The sequence below is a fragment of the Camelus ferus genome, chromosome 9, assembly GCF_009834535.1.
Source record: "Camelus ferus isolate YT-003-E chromosome 9, BCGSAC_Cfer_1.0, whole genome shotgun sequence".
Taxonomy (NCBI): Eukaryota; Metazoa; Chordata; class Mammalia; order Artiodactyla; family Camelidae; genus Camelus; species Camelus ferus.
Window position 1 is genome coordinate 77,868,811 of NC_045704.1, and position 22,220 is coordinate 77,891,030.

At 48.0% G+C, this 22,220-nt stretch overlaps 2 protein-coding genes and 1 long non-coding RNA gene across 4 annotated transcripts; 2 read left to right on the forward strand and 1 right to left on the reverse strand.

Annotated features, from left to right (window-relative positions):
* Positions 1 to 249: 249 nt before the first annotated feature.
* GSTM4 (glutathione S-transferase mu 4) lies at positions 250 to 6,036 on the forward strand. The gene is given in 9 exon segments (XM_006195809.3): positions 250 to 813; positions 1,080 to 1,111; positions 1,113 to 1,150; positions 1,584 to 1,648; positions 1,950 to 2,031; positions 2,131 to 2,231; positions 3,018 to 3,121; positions 3,201 to 3,309; positions 5,840 to 6,036. Coding segments are annotated over 9 exon segments (657 nt in total). The 5' UTR covers positions 250 to 777; the 3' UTR covers positions 5,930 to 6,036.
* A 969-nt stretch (positions 6,037 to 7,005) lies between these two features.
* LOC116665921 lies at positions 7,006 to 11,154 on the reverse strand. The gene is made up of 4 exons (XR_004322759.1): positions 10,604 to 11,154; positions 8,639 to 8,755; positions 8,009 to 8,163; positions 7,006 to 7,127 (listed from the first exon to the last, which is right to left on the reverse strand). It is a non-coding gene; the product is annotated as an uncharacterized LOC116665921 (long non-coding RNA).
* A 1,670-nt stretch (positions 11,155 to 12,824) lies between these two features.
* Positions 12,825 to 21,639, forward strand: LOC102506036 (glutathione S-transferase Mu 1). Of its 2 annotated transcripts, XM_032487277.1 has the most exons (9): positions 12,825 to 12,830; positions 15,950 to 16,016; positions 16,278 to 16,353; positions 16,789 to 16,853; positions 17,156 to 17,237; positions 17,338 to 17,438; positions 18,233 to 18,328; positions 18,416 to 18,526; positions 21,106 to 21,639. In XM_032487277.1, exons 2-9 carry the CDS (start codon positions 15,981 to 15,983, stop codon positions 21,193 to 21,195), a joined length of 657 nt encoding a protein of 218 aa, XP_032343168.1. In that variant the 5' UTR covers positions 12,825 to 12,830; positions 15,950 to 15,980; the 3' UTR covers positions 21,196 to 21,639. The 2 variants fall into 2 exon arrangements, with proteins under 2 accessions (XP_032343168.1, XP_006180023.1); XM_006179961.3 differs by lacking the exon at positions 12,825 to 12,830 and having other exon boundaries at positions 15,741 to 16,016.
* The last annotated feature ends 581 nt before the right edge of the window (positions 21,640 to 22,220 follow it).

The following is a 22,220-nucleotide window of genomic DNA, read 5'->3' on the forward strand; positions in this document are numbered from 1 at the left end:
CTATTTAGGCCATAAACCACTTGATTAATTTATATTCGATCATTATCACTTTTAGCCACATGACTGAGGGCTAGGTCCTCCACAGTCCCTGAAAAAAAGCACTGAGACCATATTTCCTTTTCTGCCTCTTCCCCTGAGTGGTTCTTCCTATCCCAGTGATAGTCTGTTTTGGAACACTTGCTGCTGTCATGGATTATAAAGCAAGGGGCGGGGGAGCGTTAGGATGCCTGGGAGGCCTGATCTTCCTGTGACAGGGTCTGATTTCATCTCTCAATTTGAGGAGCACCACTTTGGCCTTAACTTCGCAGTCAAGAGCCTCCCAGAGCTCGCGGGAACTCGGCAGCCGAGGGGCGAAGCTGAGCGGTGCCTGACCGGGACGGGGAGGGGGAGGAGTCTTGCTTTTGCTAAGATTCAGGCTTGTTTCGCGAGCGCACGGCTACCTTCCCCGACTTAGTCCAGATCTGACTGGGGGCGGGAACCAGGCGGCCCTCAGCGACCCGGCGCCGAGCTCGGTTCGGGAGTCCTCGCGGCTGGAGGTGGAAATGGTCTACTTTGCCTACCCCAGGGCGCAGACGCCAGCCCCAGGAGCCCCGGGTGCCCTCGGTCTCAGGAGGTCTAGGAGATTGGGTAGTAGTTGGGGGCGGGGCGGAGCGGAGAGCGGCGAGGGGGCGTGGTCTCAGGCCACACCCAGGCCTGACCCAGGCACCCGGATGAACTTCCAGCCCAGCCTTGCCAAGGAGGACCCACCCCCCACCCCCGAATCTACCGACGCTGACTATGGCCATGACCCTGGGTTACTGGGACATCCGCGGGGTAATCGAGGGGTCCACCGGGGCGGATGGGATGGAGGCGGGCGTGAGGGCGAGGAAATGCTGCGCAGCTGGGGACCAGTTCACCCAGAATCTTTTTCTCCCCGGCTTGTTGCAGCAGAGCCCCTTCCCTCCACCCCTCCTTCTCAGGTGGGCGTGTAGGAGGGGCCGCGCAGAGAGGGGGTTATGGTGTTGGGGGGTAACTTGGAGCAGAGAAAGTCAGGTTATCAGCACCTAACACCTGACGTCTGTTAAGGCCATCTATTCTAGCTGGCTCATGCCATCCGCCTGCTCCTGGAGTACAGACTCAAACTATGAGAAGACTTACACGATGGGAGACGGTAATGACATCCTCATCCTGTTCTGACTTCCGCTCAAGTCATGCCTGTCTGATGCCAAGCAACCCCTGTCCTGGCCGTTTCCTTGCCTCTGTCAAACTCCACCAGCTGGAGCAGGGGCCTGCCTCTTCTGGAACCATTTGAGGCTGCAGCTGGCCGCCAAGGCAGGACATGAGAGGCTACTGCTGGGCCCCTGTATCAGCCGTTGGCACGGATTCCCCTTAGTGCTTGCACAAACCCTTTGCAAGCCTTACTCATTTAGGTTCCAGAGCCTCCTAAGTGTGCTTTCCTCCCTAAGCTGGAATGTGAGACTTAGTGTTCAGATTCCAAAACCATCTGTTCAGGGGGTCGGGCCTCTTGACTCCTTGGTAGGACCTCACAGGAAGGAGTATTTTTCTCTTGGGAGGTTTGGTTTATTGCATCTTCTTTACCACAGCTCCTGACTATGACAGAAGCCAGTGGCTGAGTGAAAAGTTCAAGCTGGGCCTGGACTTCCCCAATGTAGGTGCAGGGGATGCGGGTGCTGTGGGGGAAAGTGGACGGTGTCTCTCCTCCTTTTCCTTTCCCAGCTTAGAGGTTTCAGGATCAGGTGCCTTCTGCTCCACCTCTCAGCTCCCTAGTTCTCTCACTGCCTTTCCAGGATGCTCTATGTCCCAGCTCATTCAGTGATAGTACAGTACATTATTTAGTACCTCCCATGGGCCAGGGCCTTTGAGTGCCAGACTTCATCTCTGCCTTTGCTCAAGAGACGGGGTGCAGGGGAGCCTGGTGGTCCAACCAACCTGCCCTGTTGTTCTTGCAGCTACCGTATCTAATTGATGGGGCTCACAGGCTCACCCAGAGCAACGCCATCCTTCGCTACATTGCTCACAAGCACAACATGTGTGAGTGGGACTGGGGGCGGGGACAGGGGAACAAGTGACCATGCCCTGGGCTTTGCTGGAATGTGATGCTGAACGTGAGCCTCTGTTGTATGGACACAGGTGGGGAGACAGAGGAGGAGAAGATTCGTGTGGACGTTTTGGAGAACCAGGCTATGGACACCTCTAATGACTTGGCCAGAGTCTGCTACAGCTCTGACTTTGTGAGTCCCCTCCTACTGGTTTGGGCTGAACAGAGTTTGAAAGGAGACTGGATTCTTGGTTCCTTCTACACTGATCCCTTTGTTATTTAAACTCTTGGAGCTACTAATCCACCAGTTCAGTCCCTATAGTGTCCCCAGAGTGAGCCTCATAACCCCACTGTGCATGAAGTGGAAATTCTGTCAGTTCCCACCAATGTTGGGATACAGTCCAGACTCCCCAGGGTGGAAATTCAGTACCTAGACAGGGTGTTTATCTTGTTAGATCAGTGCCTCTTCCTTGGCAACTCAGGCAGGAACACGTTTGCCCAGTAGACATCTCGGGATCAGACTTTTTCCCTCTCCCTCCTTTTTAGCGTCTCAAATTCTCCTCAGCTGTCCAGAAACCACTCAGGTGTCCACACCATTTCTGTCTCCCAGGACTGGAACATTCAACTTCTTTTCTGATTCTATTTAGTGCTGCCTGAGGTCTGAGTCCCAAGCTCTGTCGGGTCTCCTAGCACTACTGCTCTGACCCATGGGTGGTGTTTGGAGATGAGTGGTGACAGGTTCAGGGACAGTGTCGGTTTTGCCCTTTGCCTTCCCATCATCCATCACAGATGGGTGGTGGTTCCCAGTAGGAGTCTAGTGAGCACAGATGGGTTAAATTCGAGCGTGGGCACTGACCCAGGTGCCGTCAGGGGACATGGCTGCTCACCTGGCATCTGGGATCAGGCACAGCCCTGGGAGGCCTGCTCTCTGCCCAGGGAGTCTGTGTCTGAGGCTAGTGACAGCTGGTTTCTGCCTCAGGAGAAACTGAAGCCTGTGTACTTGAAGGAGATCCCTGAAAAGATGAAGCTCTTCTCAGAGTTTCTGGGGAAGAGGACTTGGTTTGCAGGAGACAAGGTAAGGGGGTCGGCTTTGAGGGGTGATGAGCTGTCATTTGTCCCAGTTTCAGAGTTTGGTGCCCATTCCTCCTTTGCCTTCCTGCAGCTCAACTATGGATTTCTTGGCTTATGACGTCCTTGACCTGCACCGCATATTTGAGCCCAAGTGCCTGGATGAATTCCCAAACCTGAAAGACTTCATGAGCCGCTTTGAGGTGATTCCCCTGATCCTCCTAATATTTATATCTCTTGTCTTCTCTCTTCTCCCTGATGCTTTCCTATTTGTGGAGATAAGGTGAAGAATACCTAGCATTCATTGAGGACTGCCGTATCAGAATGTGTACTCAAGAATTTGCACATGTTGTATCAGATTTAATGTTTATAACATTCCTCCATCATAGAAGAATTATTACCTCCATTTTACAGATAAGGAATTAAGCTAAAAGTTAAGTAATTGCTGAAGGTCACAGAACCAACAGAGATTTTACAGGGGTCCCAAGCATAGCACCTTGTGTCTGTGGTTAGCAGTCAGTGGCTGTCTCTTCCTGTACTGAAAAGAAAAGACTCAGTTCTTTTCCTTGTCTGGGTTTCATATGGACTGTGCGGATGAAGGAGAACCTTCAGGAATTTGTTTGTAGCTCGCATTAGTAGAGTTGAGACACAGTAGGATTGACATTAAGTACCAAAAACACAGAATATTTTCTCCCCATCTCAAGCGGGCTCTGCAGCAATGGGATCCTGTCTGGGGTTGTACTGAGATTCCCAGGACTGTAGTTAGTGCTGGGATTTGAGTATGTATGTAGGTGTTCTGTGAAAAGATTTTATCTTGACATCTGTTATGGTGGGCACTTCCCTCCCTCCCTGTCTCCCTTCCCTTCTTCCCTCCAAGACTCTGTCTGGGAAATGGGATAGTACATTTATTTTAAGTCACATTTATGATCTGATTTCCCCTCTTCGTGAGGCACTGTGTCAGGCACAGGGGGATGCAGACGTAACAGAGGCCTGGCGCCCACCCTCTGGGGCTCAGAGCAGTTGGAGAACTACAGGAATACCGAGCTGTGTGGTGTGTGTGGTACCATCTTGGTGCTGGAGGAGCACAGCCTGACCTCACCTCACAGCTCATCGTCGGTCACCCTCATTTAACTAATTGGAGAGCAACAAAGCCTGTTTATCACAGAACTGGGGATTTGGGGCATTAGTCCAATAGGTTTTTCAGCCTACAATTTGTTTCCCATCCCCACTTCCCATTATGAAATGTGGTTTCTCAGCTACTTCTCTTCAGCTCTGGTTTTGCTCCAGGCTTATGGCCTTGAGAATTTTGCAAGAGATGAGATAACTACCTGGCAGGGAGAATGGAGACAGAATGTGGGCAGCAATGTGTGGCCTGATGGGATCTGGGCTGTTGGGTACAGGCAGCCTCAGGATATTTGAATCCTTGGAACATGTTGGACATTCTCTGTCTTAGGAACATGGTGCACAGATGCACCTGAGTGTCATCCTGCCGAGCTGGCTGCAGCAGGACTGGAGATGTGATAGGTTTTTGGCCCAGTGAGACTGGGTTCAGGGACCAGGCCAGGCATTTGGACTCTGCCCTTTAAGTGGAATAACTAGAGCCTGGCCTGGCCTTGCTGCTCCAAAGCCTCCCACTGCCTTTCATCCAGGTTTTCCCGAGTCGCAGGGTGCGATCTGGTCTGTTCTGCATGCTGTTCAGGCACTTTCTGAGCCTCTTTGTTGTGCTAGGAGTCCCTCTGCGGGCAAAACTAGCAGCCTGCCTGTGAAAAAGCGGAATTCTAGTGCAAGGTGGGAAGGCTAAGTCCTCCTGTGCTCAGATGGGGAGGGGAGTGCAGCAGAAGGAGCAGCGGATTGGAGGGGAGACAGGCTGTGTTCCAGGCCTATGTCTTACTAGTTGCATTAGCATGAGGAAGGTGCTTAACCCTGTGTACCTCAGTTTCGGTAAAGAGATACTAGAACCTGCCTTGTAGGTTAGTCATGTGGAGGTTCTAAACCCTCAGGCACACTGAGGGTTTGGTTGTAGACGCCCACAATAAAGTGAATATGGCAGTGAAGCAAGTCACATGCCTTTTTTGGGTTCCCAGGGCATGTACAAGTTATGTTTGCACTCTACTGTAGTCTATAAAATGTCCAGTACATTATGTTAAAAAAAACCCCAACAATGTACATACCTTAATTTAAAAATACTTTGTTACTAAAAATGTTGACCATCCTCTGAGACTTCATTGAGTTTACTCTTTTTGCCATAGTAACATCAAAGGTCACTGATCACAAATCACCGTAATAAATACAATTATAATGAAAAGGTGGAAATATTGGGAAAATTACCAGAGGCACAAAGTGAGCAAACACGGTTGAAAGAATGGTGTTGGTTAACTTGCTCGATGCACGGTTGACAGATAGCTTCAAGTTATAAAATGCACAATATGTGTGACTCACAATAAAGTGAGGTGCCGTGGAATGAGGGCTGCCTGGATATCATTATATCTAGTGGGTGTGCAGCATGTAGCACAGCACAGTCTCCTTTTGGGGTAAGTCTTGTTAAGATGATCACATCGGTTACAGGAAATTGAAGAGGTAACTTACCAAAACTTGGGACCCCAGGAGGATTGTCTTTTGCTGAACATTTGACCCCACAAGGAAGGGCTGTACCACGTCCCGAACTTGAGTAGAGCTGCTTCAGCTCCAGTGGGGCAGCTGACCTTCGTCTGACCTTCTTCTTCCCACCCTCAGGGCCTGAAGAAGATCGCTGCCTACATGAAGTCCAGCTGCTTCCTCCCAGGCCCTTTGTACACAAAGAGTGCGGTGTGGGGCAACAAGTAGTGCCCCGGAAGGCAGGAGCCGGAGTGCGGAGCCAGGGCTGTGCTTGCAGCACCATGGGCCTGGAGAACAGCCGGACCTCCCTGCACCCCCACCACCAGATGTCTTGTGTATCCTTTCTTTCCACTTGTCCCCACTCAGGCTTTATTTGGCCCCTATGCCTTTCCCACTTCCCATTCATCCAGGATCTTTAAAGCTCTACGGCACCCTACTCTCCTTCCGTGAAGGCACCTCCTGACGTTTCCTTTCTGCTCGAAAGCCAGCCAGACTGTCCTTCCTTTCTATGGCTGTTTCTGCCATGAGTAGCCTGACCAGACCCCTGGCCTGTAGAGCTCAGGGCTGAGCTCCCAGCAGTGCCCTGAAGAGCAGTATTGGCCTGGTGTGCAGCGTGGTCCCTGCCCAGCCCTGTCTCATCACCAATAAAGCCTTGATCACACCTGCTGTGTCTTATCTTTTTCCCTCCTGGCCACCTGAAATATCCAAGTGGCTCTGCTGCTTTCAAGGAACTGAGAGGTGATGCTGGCAGTGGCTGGTGCATGGAGATCCTGTCTGGTAGTGAGGTGTTTTGGGACTTCTTTGTCCTATTTCTGACATCCTTAGAGCAGGGAGCCTTAGTGAGCTCTCTGTAGAAGGGAGGCCTCTCTCTGAGCCTCCATTCATCCCTTCTTTATTATTAGGTCATGTTTGTGTAGAGCTTAGTGAGTAGGGCCTAGAGTGGTAGGAATCCCCTATGGAGAGAGCAGGATTCTTCTCCCCTTCAAATTGCTAGGCTTTATCACATCTTCAATGTTCTAGGATCTATTTCCATTCTTATGTTAGATGCCATCTAAGTGCCCTCTCCAGGCTGATGTACAACTATCATTCAGAAGCTTCTTTCTTGGTTTACGCTCTCATTTTCTTAGTACCCATGAGATAAATGTTTTTAGTCCTTTCACATCTGAAAATGTCTTGCTAGTTTGGTTAGGTATGGACTTGTAGGAAGAAGACCTTGAGCATTCTGACGGCTTCTAGAATTCAGCATTGCCAATGAGAAGGGTGGTGCCAGTGTGTCTTGAATGTCTGGTAGATGGCCTTTTTTCTTTTTAACTTAAGAAGCTTTTCAGTTCTTCTTGCCATGGTGAGGTATCCAAGTCCTAAGTCTCTGTGGGAGTCTTGGGGCCATTATTTCCCTCCTGTTGCTGGAAATTATATATAAATCAGCCTGTAAGAATGGAAAAAAGTTTAATTTAAACTAAATTGAAGACTCTACCCTGGAAGACACAGATTCAAGAAGCACATGAATGGTGTTTATCTGGACTACAAAATGAGGGAGGCTTCTGAAGGCAAATGCCACAAAATTACATAAATTGTTTGTCAAGAATTCAAATTGGAGCTGGCAAGAAGTAAGTGTGCTTGTTAGGCAAGAATTGTTTTGGGTCTGAAATGATTGCCTAGTTACAAAGGAGACCTTGAGACCATAAGGTTGCAGCTGGCAGATACCGTTTTGAGAACTGCTGGTCTTGTCCTTGAGTCTTGTAAGTTCGGAAAATTCACATTCTCAGTGATTTAGGAACGTGTCTGAAACCACATCTACAATGGCCACCTGGCTCCATTTTGAACGCCTGAACCACAGTTACTCCGTTTTGATTTTTCAATGCATCTCTTCTTTAATGGTTAAAGCAAGTGTAAAATGCATGTTTGAAAGACCACAAAGCAAGCTATTCAAGTTAGCATAGAGTTTAAATTAAATCATGTGTAAGCCAGCATTTATCCCCCATACTTGAGTAAGTGGAAATGTCTTCCATCACACCCTTCTGTGAGCATTCAAAAACGAGATTTCTCCACCTTGATTCACCAGACACCAGTCACTGCATCCTCTAGAAGCTTTATTTGAAAGAACCAAGAACTGGCAATTTTCCAAACGTCTATCAATGGGACAATGGACAGATAAACTGTGGTGGGTTATTATAATTCCACCATTCATATGATAGAATATTGCAATGAGTTCACTACAGTAAAAATAAAAGGGCCACTGCTGCACACAGTGTGGATCATTCTCAGACACACTGTGGACCGAGGGTTTAGAAACAACAAAGTACCTACTACATCATTCCATTTTCCTGAAAGTCAACAGGCGAAATGAATCCAAAGTGACAGAGGTCAGCTGAATGGTGAGCTTCCACATTGAAGAGCACTGTGCACTGCTGGAAATGTTTTCTATCTTGATCTAGGTGGCGATTCCATAAGAGTGCGTATACCTAAAATTCACAGACCATACACTAAAGAGTTATGCACCTCCTGCATGTGATACACATAGATACTGTCTTACTGTTACTTTGCTTGTGTTTTTCTCTATCATCTCTCCCCATAGGACGTAAATGCCTAGAAGGCAGGGGTTTCTGTCTCTTCTTGTTCAGTGGTGTTACAGATGTTTTTATCACACCTGGAAAAGCAGCTTAAACATAGTGGGTGCTCAATGAGTAGTTATTAAGCAAGTTATATTTAATATTATGGGGTTACTTCAAATATTCACTTGACTTTTATTCATTCCTGCTTCTTGGGTAGGGGAGTAGCTGTGTATATACATCCTTAAGTTCTTCTCCTTTGCTCCTAACATTTCACTTAAAAATCTGTACCTATTGGCCATTCACATCTGCACACACTATTAAATATTTACTGGCTATGTAGCATTCCTTCCTGTAGATAAAGTGTAATTTGCCTAGTCAGTCTCACATATTGGGCACGTGGAATTTTCTAATGTTTTGACTTTCTTGACAACACTCTGATTGTCTTAAGTTGATGTCTTCCTCTGGTTTTGTTTCCTTTATTTTGTAGATCCCCAAGCAGACCCTGGAAGGCAAAGAGTAAGAATGGGTTTATGCTTTGAGAGTAGATTATTTTGTTGCTCTGCAGAGAGAGTAATTTACTTGCTGGTGCCCCCAGCAAGGCATGTGGACCTGTTTCTCCAGTACCCCAGGCACCGGCGCTCCACAGTTTCATCTTATGCTAGTTTTATGGGATCACAGGCATACCTTGCAGTTTTCCACCTTTGCCTCTTGTTAATTGTTTGTTGGCTGTGCATGTTTCCACCTGCTGAATGAATACTTGTGATGAATCCCTGTCCATTTGTTAGGTAGTTAGTCAGACATAAGTGGTGAGACCCCGGAAAACAGTATCTGGGGAGAACCCAAAAGAGATTCTGCTCCATTCAAAGCAGGTAAAAGCCGGTAAACGAGTGACCACCAAGAAGGAGCTACAGTCCCCTGGCGGAGCATGCGCAAAGCCTAGGATTCCTTGTCCTCAGATGATCCTACCACCGTGAAACATTCATTAGCTCCTGTTACATATTCTGCCCATATATTAATCTCCTTATAACAAAGAGAATTCTGGGAAAAACGAGCAATTCAGGTACCCTTAAGTCTCAGCTGTCAATCAAGATGACGTGTCTCCGCTGGCAAAAGCAAAGCTTAAAAAGCTAAAATCCTCTGCTTTCGGGGTCATTGCCTCCCTTGGCTTGGCCCGCTTGTCTCTTGAAGTGTGTTTCTTTCCCAAGTAAACCCTGCCAGTACTCTCCTACTGTTGTGTCTCAGTTCTTTGTTGCGCCAATATGCACCGAAGTCGGGGCGGCCCTGCTGTCATCCATGGTAACAAATGAATCTCCCTGTGTAAAACAGTGACCACGCTTGCCTCAAATTTATCCAGTTCCCGGATCATGGTTAAGTGATGAGGTAGTGGCAGTCAACCCTTTCTTTTTTTAAATAGGCACAGTAGAAGAAATCGTAGATCTTGCGCTTCTTACCATGTAGCAAATAAATACAAAAATTGATTAGAATAATCAACGAATATGTTTGTAAAACTCAACATAGCATAAAAAGCTAAAGCACACTGTTTTTTGGAAGGCTTCTTCTGTATCAGACTGGACTGGCTGAGATGTTAAAGGGTCTCTTAAAGCTGGTCCATCTCCTTGATTATTGTCACTATTTTTTTAGAACTTTAAAGGGCAAATCGTGTGTCTGCCTATGTGTTTTGCCAATTTGATGCCATGAGTATCTCTGGGACCCCTTGAATGACAGGTAAACTGTGGCACTGGAGCTGTCACTATGCTTAATCCCATCACCCACATCGATGTGTGTGACAGTTATTAAGTGCATACATATTCAAATATTGTTCTCCCTGTGAGCGTGATAAAAACAGAGGGTCCCAGTTTCTGGGACTTGTTGGACTAATTTTGTTTTAGACTAATTGTTGTTAGACTAATTTTGGCAGTGACTTGTTAGAAATTTCTATACACCCTTTCCAGTTATGTGGATAATTTTGTTTTGTTTTGTTTTGTTTGTTTTTTAAATGTTTTTTTCCCTCCTCCTCAGAGCCAGGGCAGTTCCCAGCAGGGCCCTCAGACGCTTGGCCAGCCCAGCCCAGCTTTCCATCTTTGGTGTGATGGGGTTGCTTCACCTCTGTTCCAGGGCCATCACAGTGGCCAGGTGCTGGAAGGTGGCCTCCAGACTGACTGTCACAGTGGCTGAGGACCGGTGCCCGGCTGCCGGTGCTTTTCGGACACGGGGTCTTCCAGCACCTGCCTGACCCAGCTCCCCCAGCCCAAGTGGGCAGCTAAACAGGACCCTGATATACGGTGGTGTTAGAGCCTCGCCAAAGAGCGACCCCAGACTTGCCCCTTGGGGGATACGTTTTAAAAAATACCTTCAGTTCATCCCGTGTAGCTATGTCAGCAGATCCTGATCAATTGCTGTCCTGGTGCAGGTCAGTGCTGCCTGGCCTGGAACAGTGCTCGGGGGACTCCAAGGAGGCCTGCTGTCTGACAACCAGAGTTACCCCAGTCCATACCCTGTTTCCTGGAGGACCAGGCTGCCAGGCCACGCATCACAGTCTCTGCCCAGCTCTCAGGCTCTTGTCCTGATCTGCTGCCTTGTGCCTGCAGCGACAGCCCCCAGAGCAAGACAGTTTCCCAGTCCTCCCTGCAGTCAGCCCTCCCTGCTGGCTGGTGGCCAGGGTTGTGGGTGCTCGTGACTCCTTCCTGCCGCCTAGAATTTGCAGGGCAGTGTTTTTCCAGTTGCAGCTTTTGACCCAGTATCAGTCTAGTTTCTTCACGTCAACACTGCTGACAGTTCAGATGGCATAATTCTTGGTTATGGGGGGCTGTCCTCTGCACGGTGAGCGGTTAGCAGCATCCCCAAGCCCTCATCCCCTAGATACCGGTAGCTCTGCTCATCCTTGTGACCATCCAAAGTGTTCATAGACTGTGCCAAATATCTCTGAGGGGCAAAATTGCCCCCAGTGAAGACAACCGAAGTAACGGATGGAGATTAGCATTTTTTTTTTAAAGAATAGAATTTAAAAAAATCAGAGTGGAACATATGTCGTTGAGGTACATCTTCCTTGATGAAACTTTCATTTCACTTAATAATATATCCATGTATGTCTTGGGTCATGTGGCAAATGTATTTTTGTGAGGTTTAATGTATGAGACTTCTGGAAAACTTTCAGGTAAGACACAGAGCTTCCGGAGACCCCAGATGGCACCTTTCGCACTAGCTTCCTCCTCCATCTCCCACTCCCGCTCCCTCTGTCTTCTCTCTGTTTCTCAAATGCTCCCCTCTCTGAGCACAGAGGCCTTGACACTGAAACAGCACATTCTGGCCTCTAAGTTGTTATCCCTGACGCTTGGCTTTAGTTCAAAAGTGACAGTGATTTATACTCATCCTCACCTGTGTTGTCCTTTGCGGGTTAGGGCGTCAGGCCACACTCGTCTGTAGTGTGTGACGATTTGTAAAGTATTCCTGCTTTGAGGTTTTGAAAAAATTTCCAAAAATTTCCAGAACCATGTCCTTTTGTGTTATTTTTTCTTTAAGATGCTCTTATTACTTTATTCAAGATCTTTAGCTCTTTAACACATCTTTTGATATTTTGTGTTTTTTCTGTTTGTTGTGTTTAATTGTAACATTAATTAGCCATCACCTGAGAGAAATGTTTCCCCAGTTTTAGAATTTGTTTGACTGATTTCTTAGGTTTCTTTCTCAGTCCTGATTTTCATTAACTTATAGCCTTTCGTTTTTGTTATTAGACTAATTTTGCATTGACATAGCTAATGTTTTCAGAGGATCAAACGGTTTCACAAAAACACACTGATTTTAATGTGGAATTTTTCTTCTTGTTTTTTATTTTCCATATTTTTTTTATCTTGAACTTGGTTCCTTCTCTAAATATTTTCAGCCCAAGTTTGTCTGCCTTTCCTTATTCAAAATAATATAAAGAAGTAAAAAATTTTTGTCTAGTATACAATTTCACAGTAAGTTCTCCTTGGTTATTTTTAATTTCTTATTTTCAGATTAAAAAATGTTCTTTGATCCTGGATATCCTATGATTATGTGGACAATATTTACAAGTCTTTGAAAAAGTGACAAGACGTAGGACACCTTTTAATTCTACTTTTTGTATTTATTTCTAACATATAGTACTTTGCTCTGAGGCTACATCACGTAGAATTTCTGTTACTGTACTTGAGCGTTCAGAAGGTCTGCAGTGCAGCTGGAGGGAATTACGGAATGCAGCCCAGAGTCAGATTAGAGGCAGGCCTGCTGGACTGGTTTTTGGACACAGTACGTTTTGATGTACTGCACAGTGTTCTGTAAAATATTAGGACTTGTCAACACTGTACAGTCAAGACAGAGCACATGCAAATCCAGAAGACGTGGCAACACTGGCACTGAATCTCAGCCAGGCAGCCACTGGCTGCAGTGACCCCCTTGAGCCCACTCTCCACTCTCCGTGGTCCCCACTGCGCCCTCTTGCCCTTCCCAGACCCGCTGCACCTGCTGTGTGATCACCTGCATCTGTGTCTGCTGGGCCAGCCCTGCTCCTCCTCCTGCACAACTGTCCTCTTCCTTCTGGTGGGGCCACCTGTGCTCTTGTCTCCAAAGTTCCTTGTCCTACCAGATATCTCCTGTTTCTCCTGCATTCAACGTCCCTCTCTCTCACTGCCTCTCAGTGTTTCAACACTTAAAACCTGTTTTATATTTTAAAAATCTCTCCCTGTATTTCCCAGCTGATGGCCAGCACTTGCTACCCAGGACTGTCTTACTCACGGTGTCTGCCAGATGACAGCATCTCAATGACTGTCTTATCAAAAAGGAATGGCTGGATGCATGAATGCTCACAGAACAGTATCTGTTCTAAGTAGTTTAAATGTTCTTATGCTGTTTAACATTATTTTTAAAAAGCCATTTTCTCAGTGGAATCTAGTCATGTTTCTGTTCCAAGTTCAAGATGTAGAAAACTCGCAATGACAGCTCCTTAATGTGTTATGAAAAACATGACTAGTCAGAGGGGCCGCACGTTTGTGTGTGCACGGCGGCCTTCACCTCCCTGTGGACGGACCGACAAGGGCATCTGCCTGACCCTGAGCTGCATCCTGAGCCGCATCCTCAGCCTGTACCTGTTTCCCCAAAAGGTAAGGAGGAAAGATCCCAGCCTTTGTCTTACCTGAAAGACAAGATTACAGGCAGGTACTGGAGAGAACTGTGTAGTGAAAGTGTTTAGAGGATTTATTTAGAAAAAGAAAAGTACAGCTCCCACAATGGGGGGCGGGCTGATCTAAGGGGGAGTTGCAGTGGTCTTTGCTTTGCCCTTTCTCTTATACTCTCGCCCAGAGGTGGTCTTTTGATTCTGGGCTCTTGCCCCTGGAATGCTTAGTCATGTTTGACCCCTTTGCGCATGTCCTTACCGATGATGTACACAGAAAAACCCAAGGCGGGTGGTCCTAAACCGCAGTGCAAATTATATTACAGTGAGTATTAGGTCATGTTTCGCTCAGTCCTTCTCGCTAGTGAGCAGTTGCAGCTGTCGGGTTCTAATGGGCTTCTTGCTGGAGCTCATTTAGAAGTAAAGTCCCTTTGTGCTGGAGGCGGGCATAACGCCATCTTTTGGACCGTCCTCCGTCTCCTCTACCCATCTGCCCAGTGCCCCCACTTACCTAACTATCTAATAGACCCAGCCTGGAGCCCTCCAGGAGTGTCTGAGGAGCATCTGCCACAGGGCCCGAGCTCTGCTGGTCTCTGGTGACACTCTCTCCCAGCTCCCCAACTTAGAGACGTGTAGGCCTCTGACGCTGTGAATTTTTTTTTTATTTAAGTCCAGTCAGTTTACAATGTTATGTCAGTTCCTGGTGTACAGCATAATGTTTCAGTCACACAGACACATATATTCTTGTTTGTTATAGGTTATATTCATATTCTTGTTTGTTATAGGTTACTACAAGATATTGAATATAGTTCCTTGTGCTATATACAGTATAAACTTTCTGTTTATGTATTTTATATACAGTAGTTAGTATCTGCAAATTTCAACCTCCCAATTTATCCCTTCTTACCCCCTACCAACACCCAGTAAACATAAGTTTGTTTTGTATGGGAGTCTGTTTCTGTTTTGTAAATAAGTTCGTTTTTTAAAAAAGATTCCACATATAAGTGATATCATGTGGGTGTTTTTCTTTCTCTTTCCGGCTTCCTTCACTTAGAATGACCATCTCCAGGTTCATCCATGTTGCAGCAAATGGCATTATTTTATTCTTTTTTATGGGCGAGTACTTGAGTCTGTGATTTAATGTGAATTAAAGTCAATCTGTCTCCTCAACTCCAACTTCATACATTATCTTGGTGGTTTACAATCTTTACTGAATACTGGGTTCATACCTTTCTATCCCAAGGAAATGTTACCTAGTTTTAACTTATTTTTCTAGTGCATCAACCTTGCATTTTAACTTGAAATCTCATTTGTTTTTTAAAGTTCTTCTCATCTGTTTTCAGATGTCCACTAATTTGTAACATCCTTTGAACAGAGAAAGGAACCACAGGCCAACCTATGTCCTACTCTCCTAATGTTGAAATGGCTTCAAACTTCAAAGGGAAAATTTGGCAAGTAGGATATTGCTTTTTTGGAGGTTGTAACCCAAGTCAAACATCACAGAGTGATTTCAAAGGACACCTGAGCCAGCCTCTCATACAGAAAATCACACAGGGGTCAGGGGCCAGGATCGGGGCTGGAATCCGTGGCCCTGGGCAGCAGAGGGTGTGCTGGGCCCACTCTGACTGTGGTCCTGAGGGCAGTCCTCCAACCTCCTGGCTGGTCACCCAAGTGTGGCCACTCTCTCCAGCAGGTGAGCCTCCTGACTGGCTCCTTCTCCCCTCTGTCACATTCCCTCTGTGACCAACCACACTCCCCATCCCTGTACCCATGTGAGGGACATCTAGCTGGCTGTCAGGACATCTCTGGGGCTGCACCTGCAGGATATCCTCTCTGCTGGGCCTGGTTCTGGATTTACATTCACAATGGAGGTCATAAACCACTTGATTAATTTACATTTGATCATTATCACTTTTAGCCACAGGACTGAGGGGCTGAGTCCTCTGCAGTCCCTGAAAGACACCACTGAGACCGCATTCCCTTTTTCTGTCCTTTGACCTGATGGTTCTTCCAGGCCCATAATGGTCTGTTCTGGAAGACTTGAGGCTGTCAGGGATCATAACAGCTGTGGGGAGCTTTAGGATTGCCTGGCGGCCAGGTCTTCCTGTAACAGGCGCTGTAAACTCCCCATTTGAGGGGTACCACTGTTGGCCTTAACTTGGTAGTAGAAGCCTCACTAAGCCTGCTGGAACTCAGCAGCCCAGGAGCGCAGCTGAGTGGCGCCTGAGAGGGGAGGGGAGGGGAGGGGGAGGAGCCTTGGTTTTGTTTGGGTTCAGGCTAGTTTCCTGAGCGCACTGCTAACTCCCCCAACTTAGCCAAGATCTGCCTGGGGGCGGAACCAGTCCAAGCCCCACTCAAGGCATCTAAGAGCTCAGACCTTGACTCCGGAGACCCCCTGGGTGGGAGGCAGAAACAGATCTTATTCCCTCCTGTCTGTGACTGCACCTGGGAAAGGCATTGCTGAGCTGGGGACGGGTTGGGGGCGGAGTCGAGAAGAGGGGGGCGTGCTTCCGGCCCCGCCTGCGCCTCTAGGTCAGAGGATAAATTTACAGCCCAGTTTCTCCGGAGCCTCTCCACTGAGACCGCCTTCAGCAGCATCATGCCTATGATCCTGGGTTACTGGGACATCCGCGGGGTGAGCAGGGGTTCCACCAGGGCGGATGGGATGGAGTCGGGAGGGGAAATGCTGCGCAGCTGGGGACTGTTTCGCCAGAATTTGATTCTTCAGGGCTTGCTGCAGCCGAGCCCCTTCCCTTGGCTCCTCTGCATCTGGTTGGCCTGTGCTGCCGAGTTGGGGCGGTGCTGAAGGAGCTGGGGGTTAGGAGGCACCCGGGATAGAGAAAGACACCCTCTAGGGACCCTTATATCTGACCTGTGTCACGGCCTTCTCTCCCAGCTGGCTCACGCCATCCGCCTGCTCTTGGAGTACACAGGCTCAGACTATGAGGAGAAGATTTACTCGATGGGGGACGGTAATGGCATCCCAGTGGTCCTGTTGTGACTTCGGCCCAATTTACACGATTCTGATGCTAAGCAGACTATTACGTGGACCCTGTTGCTCCCCTCTGCGGCTCTCCAGTAGCTAGAGCATGGCCCTGTCCCTTTCCAAACCCTTGAGGCTGCAGCTGGCTTCCAAGGCAGGATATGAGAGCTGATTACTGGGCTCCTGTATCAGCTATTTGCATAGATTCCCCGTAGTTTTTGCCCAAACTCTTTATAAGCCTTGCTCATGTAAGTTCCAGAGCCTTGTAAGTATATTTTCCTCACAAAACTGGAATGTGAGATTTAGTAATTCAGTTTCCAGGTCCACCTGTCCAGGGTTGTGGCCTCTGACTCCTTGTAGGTCCTTCCGTGAAGGAGGATTGGACTCTCGGAAGGATTGTTTCACTTCATCTTCTTTATCACAGCTCCTGACTATGATAGAAGCCAGTGGCTGAGTGAAAAATTCAAGCTGGGCCTGGACTTCCCCAATGTAAGTGCCGGGGATGGGTGGTGCTGTGGGGGAACGTGGACGGTGTCTCTCCTCCATCTTGTTTCCCAGCTTAGAGGTTTCAGGATCAGGTGCCTTCTGCTCAGACCCTCAGCTCCCTGGTTCTCTCACTGACTTTCAGTGATGCTCTGTGTCCCAGCTCATCCAGTTCTTGTATAGTATATTATTTAGCGCCTTCTATCGGCCAGGCCCTGTGAGTACCAGATTTCATCTCTGCCTTTGCTCAAGGAAGAGGGTGCAGGGGAGCCTGGTGGCCCAAGCAACCTGCCCTGTTGTTCTTGCAGCTGCCCTACCTAATTGATGGGGCTCACAGGCTCACCCAGAGCAACGCCATCCTTCGCTACATTGCTCGCAAGCACAACCTGTGTGAGTGGGGCTGGGGGTGGGGACAGGGAAACAAGTGGCCACACACCTGGTCTTGGCTGGGGTGGGAAGCTGAGGGTGAGCCTCTGTTGTGTGGACACAGGTGGGGAGACAGAGGAGGAGAAGATTCGAGTGGACGTTTTGGAGAACCAGGCTATGGACACGCGCTTGGATTTCTCCAGAGTCTGCTACAACCCTGACTTTGTGAGTCCCTTCCACTGGGCTGGGCTAGACAGGGTCCCAGCTATACTGTTTCTTTCTTTCTTTCTTTTTTTTTTTTTTTTTAATTTTTGAACTCCATGGAGCTCCTTATCCAACAAGCTGGTCCCTACAGTGTGTGCCTAGTGACCCTATCATATCCCTCTGTGCATGAACTAAAAATTCTGACTAAGATCCCACCAACCTTAGGATAGAGTCCAGACTCCCCAGAGTGGAAATTCAATTCCTAGATGGAGTGTTTACCTTGTTATTCCAGCGACTCCTCCTTGGGATCTCAGGCATGAACATATTTACCCAGTAGGCTGCACAGGTCAGACTTTGTTCCCCTCCCTCCTTCCTTTTAGCTTCAAATTCTCCTCAGCTGTCCAGACTGCTCTTGTGCCCCCAACATTTCTATCACCCCCTTCCTAGAACTTTCAGTGTCTTTCCTGGGTCATTGTACTATTACATCTGCCTGAGTTCTGAGTCCTGAGCTCTGCCAGGTCTCCCAGCACTGCTGCTCTGACCCATGGGCGGTGGTTGGAGATGAGTGGTGATAGGTTCAGGGACAGTGTGGTTTTGCCCTTTGTCTTCCCATCATCCCTCACAGATGGGCAGTGGTTCCCAGTAGGAGTCTAGGGAGCACAGGTGGGTTAAATTGGAGCCTGGGCACCAACCAAGAAGCTGTGGGGGGACATGGCTGCTTGCCTGGCAGCTGGGATCAGGTACAGCCCTGGGAGGCCTGCTCTCTGCCCAGGGAGTCTGTGTCTGAGGCTCGTAACAGCTGTTTTGTGCCTTAGGAGAAGCTTAAGCCAGGTTTCTTGAAAGAGATCCCTGAAAAGATGAAGCTCTTCTCAGAGTTTCTGGGGAAGAGGACTTGGTTTGCAGGAGACAAGGTAAGGGGGTCAGCTTTGAGGGACAGGGAGTTGTCATTTTTTCCAGGTTCAGAGTTTGGTGCCCATTCCTCCTTTGCCTTCCTGCAGCTCAACTATGTGGATTTCTTGGCTTATGATGTCCTTGACGTGTACCGCATATTTGAGCCCAAGTGCCTGGATGAATTCCCAAACCTGAAAGACTTCATGAGCCGCTTTGAGGTGATTCCCATGATCCTCCTACTATTTATATCTTTTCTCTCTTCTCTTCTCCCTGATGCTTTCCTAGTCCTGGAACTAAAATGAAGAATATCTGGCATTCACTGAGGACTTGGTTTATGCCAGGAACTTTGCCTCAATTCTTAGATATATTGTGTCAGATTTAATCTTTGCAACATTTGTACAAGGTAGAAGAAGTCTCACCTCCACTTTACAGATAAGGTATTAAGCTGAGAGTGTAAGTAATTTCTGAAGGTCACAGAGCCAGTACAGGCTGTGCTGGGCTCCCATTCAGAGCGCCCAGTGTCTACGGGCAGCAGTCAGTGGCTGTCCCTTCCTGTACTGAAAATAAAAGTCTCAGGTCATTTTCTTTTCTGGGTTCCACAGCTCTGAATGAAGCAGAACCTTCAGGAGTCTGTATACAGCTGGCGTTAGAGTTGTGACCCAGTAGGATTGATACTAAGTACCAAAGACACTGACATTATTTTCTCCTGATTCCCAGAGGGCTTTGTAGTAATCAGTCTCTGTTAGGGGTTGGACTGACATGTCCGAGAGTGTAGTTGGTGTTGGATTTGAGTGCATAGGTAGGTGTCTTTGTGGAGGGATTTTATCTTGGTGTCTCGTATTGTGGGGCAATTTGCTTCCCTCCTTGTCTCCCTTTCCTTCTTACTTTCCATCACCTGAAGATTCTGTCCCAGATACGGGATACTGCGCTCATTTTAAGTCACATTCACTGATCTAATTTCCCCTCTGCATGAGGCACTGTATCAGGCACAGGGGAATGCAGACGTAACACAGGCCTGGCGCCCACCCTCTGTGGCTCAGTGCAGGTGGAGAACTACAAGAATGCCGAGCTGTGTGGTGTGTGTGGTACCATCTTGGTGCTGGAGGAGCACAGCCTGACCTCACCTCACAGCTCATCAATGGTCAGCCTCAGTTAACCAACTGGAGAGCAACAAAGTCTGCTCTATGACAGATCTGGGAATTTGGGTCATTAGTCCAATAGGTTTTTTCAGCCTACGATTTGTTTCCCATTCCCACTTCCCACCACAAAATCTGCTTTCTCAGCTACTTCTCCACAGCTCTGGGTCTGGTCCAGGCTGATCAGCCTCAGGGGCTTTGCAAGAGCTGAGATGATTGCCTGGCTGGGAGGGTGGGGACAGCTGTGAGCTGCAGTGTGTGGCCTGTTGAGGCCTGAACTGTTGGGTACACACAGTCCCATGTTCTTTGCATATTATAACTTATTGGACACTCTCAGTCTTGGGAAGATGGTGCACAGATACACCTGAGTGTCATACTGCCGTGTTGGCAGCAGCAGGACTGGGGATAGGGTAGGTTTGGGCCCAGTGAGACTGGACTCAGGTACTAGGCCAGGCAGTTGGACTCTGTCCTTTTAGTGGAATAAGTAGGCCTGCCCTTGCTGCTCCACACTCTCCTATCACCTTTCATCCAGGATTTGCTGAGTCACTGGGTGAGACCTGGTCTCTTCGGCCAGCTGCCGAGCCCCTTTGTTGAGCTAGGCGTCTCTCTGTGGGAAAATCCGTGGAAACCCCGGAAGCCTTCTTCCGAAAAAGAGAATATTTTTGCAGAATGAGCAGAACAGTTCCTCCTGGGGTGAGGTGTCAACTGGCTAAAAAACAAAACAAAACAAACACAACAACAACAAAAATCCCTCAGAATTTATGAGCAGTGAGTGTGTTTTATTTGGGGAACTTAGCAATGTCGCCCAGGAGACAGCCTGTCACATAGCTCTGAGGAACTGCTCTGAAGAGGTAGGGAAAGAGACAGCACATATGTGAATTTCTGACTGGGGCCTACAGATAGTCAACCATGCACATTGATAAAAATTACAACTAATCATAGAAAAACCAGTGTCTTGTTAATGATTTTAGTGCTTTTCTATGTATGAGAAGATGCATTAATTTGAAGTCGCTGAAATTCTTCCTTAGATATTTATCCTAATTATCTAGAGGCCCCTATATCCAAAATACAGAGTATTTCATCCTGTTTATCTCCATTCTGAATTCCACTCAGGGCACAATATTGGTGTTTGACTGCCTTGGGTTGTGACTTAATCCTTTTGTATAACCAGATAGTGAGTTAGCTTCTTTGTTCTTTTTGTTTACAGTGGTCAGGAAGGGAGTGCAGCAGAAAGAACTCAAAATGGAGAGAAATTGGTCAGGCCGCATTCTAGCCATATTACTAATGAGCTGTGTGAGCAGGCGGGAGGTCCTAAAGCTCTGTGTGCCTCAGTTTCCCTTCTGATGAATGATGACAGTATAACCTCTCTTGTCGGGGAGTCATGAAGAGATTCTAAATGTGCATTATCATCTCCAGTGGATGCACAGCACCTAGCACAGTGTAGCGTCTCCATATGTGGTCAGTCTTTTTGCAATATTGCATCAGTTACAGGAAATTGGAGGTGTTAACTTTCCTGAGCTGGGAATCTAGAAGACTTTCTTTTGCCCCAACACATGACCCCATGTGGAAGGGCTGGACTAGGGTCCCAAACTTGTGTAGAGCTCCTTGAGCCCCAGTGGGGCAGCAGACCTGAGGTCTTACCATCTTCTTCCCACCCTCAGGGCCTGAAGAAGATTTCTGCCTACATGAAGTCCAGCCGCTTCCTCCGAAGCCCTCTGTTTCTAAAGATGGCCATGTGGGGCAACAAGTAGTGCCCTGGAAGAGTAGGAGCCGGAGTGCGGAGCCAGCGCTGTGCTTGCGGCAGCCAGGGCCCTGGAGAACAGCCTGGACTCCCTGCACCCCCAAGACCATCTGTCTTTTTCTTTCTCCTTCTATTCACTCTAGATGCCTTATTGGCTCCCTTATGTCCCTCCCATTTCCTTTCCATCCATCCTTTAAAGTTTCAGCTCCCAACTTTCTCTTCAGCAAATTCCTCCCCTCCCCCACGTTATCCCTCCTGCACTAAAGCCAACCCGTGATCCTCCCCTTCCACGGTGGTTTCTGGTATGAGAAGCCCAAGCAGACCCCAGGCCCATGGAGCCCTGCTCTCAGCTCCCGGCACTGCCCTGAGGACCAGTAGTGGCCTGTGTGCAGGGCCTGCTTCCCAGTGTAGTTCCTGCCCAGCCCTGTCTGACCCCAGTAAAGCCTTATTCATATTTTCTGTGTCTTTTTATTCCTTCCTGGCTTTCTGGACTCATGACTGACTGTGTTGGGTGTGTGTGCATGTCCATTTTTCCTTCTGTTGTCCATTTCATGGGCCCCATGGGTGGGGATGCATGTGTGGTGGGGACAGGGGACAGAGGATTATAATGTTTCCTGCTCATTTCTGTCTTTGCTTCATGTACCTCTGTTCCTTAGCATGGGGTCTCTCCAGAAGGTGGTGGTGGGGGGCTTCTATGTCTGGTTCCTTCCTTAATTCAGCATCATGTGACACCTCCTGTAGGCTTGTAGTACTCTGTGTCATGGTTCAGGGGACTTTTGGGTGCTGGGGAAAGGGGTGAGCAGTTCACTGCTGGTGTGGGATTCTGGCGGACTACCTTCTCTCACCCCTTCCCAGAGCTTCCCCTGCTTTAGATACCCTCCCTCTGTGCTCTTATAATGTATCTCAGTGAATCCCATCCCACTGTACTATAATTGTTTTACTTGTTTTTCTTTCCAAATTGACCACAAATTCATTGAAGAGAGAATCCATGTCTTACTCGACTTCATATCCCTTGTATCTATGACACTGCCTGGT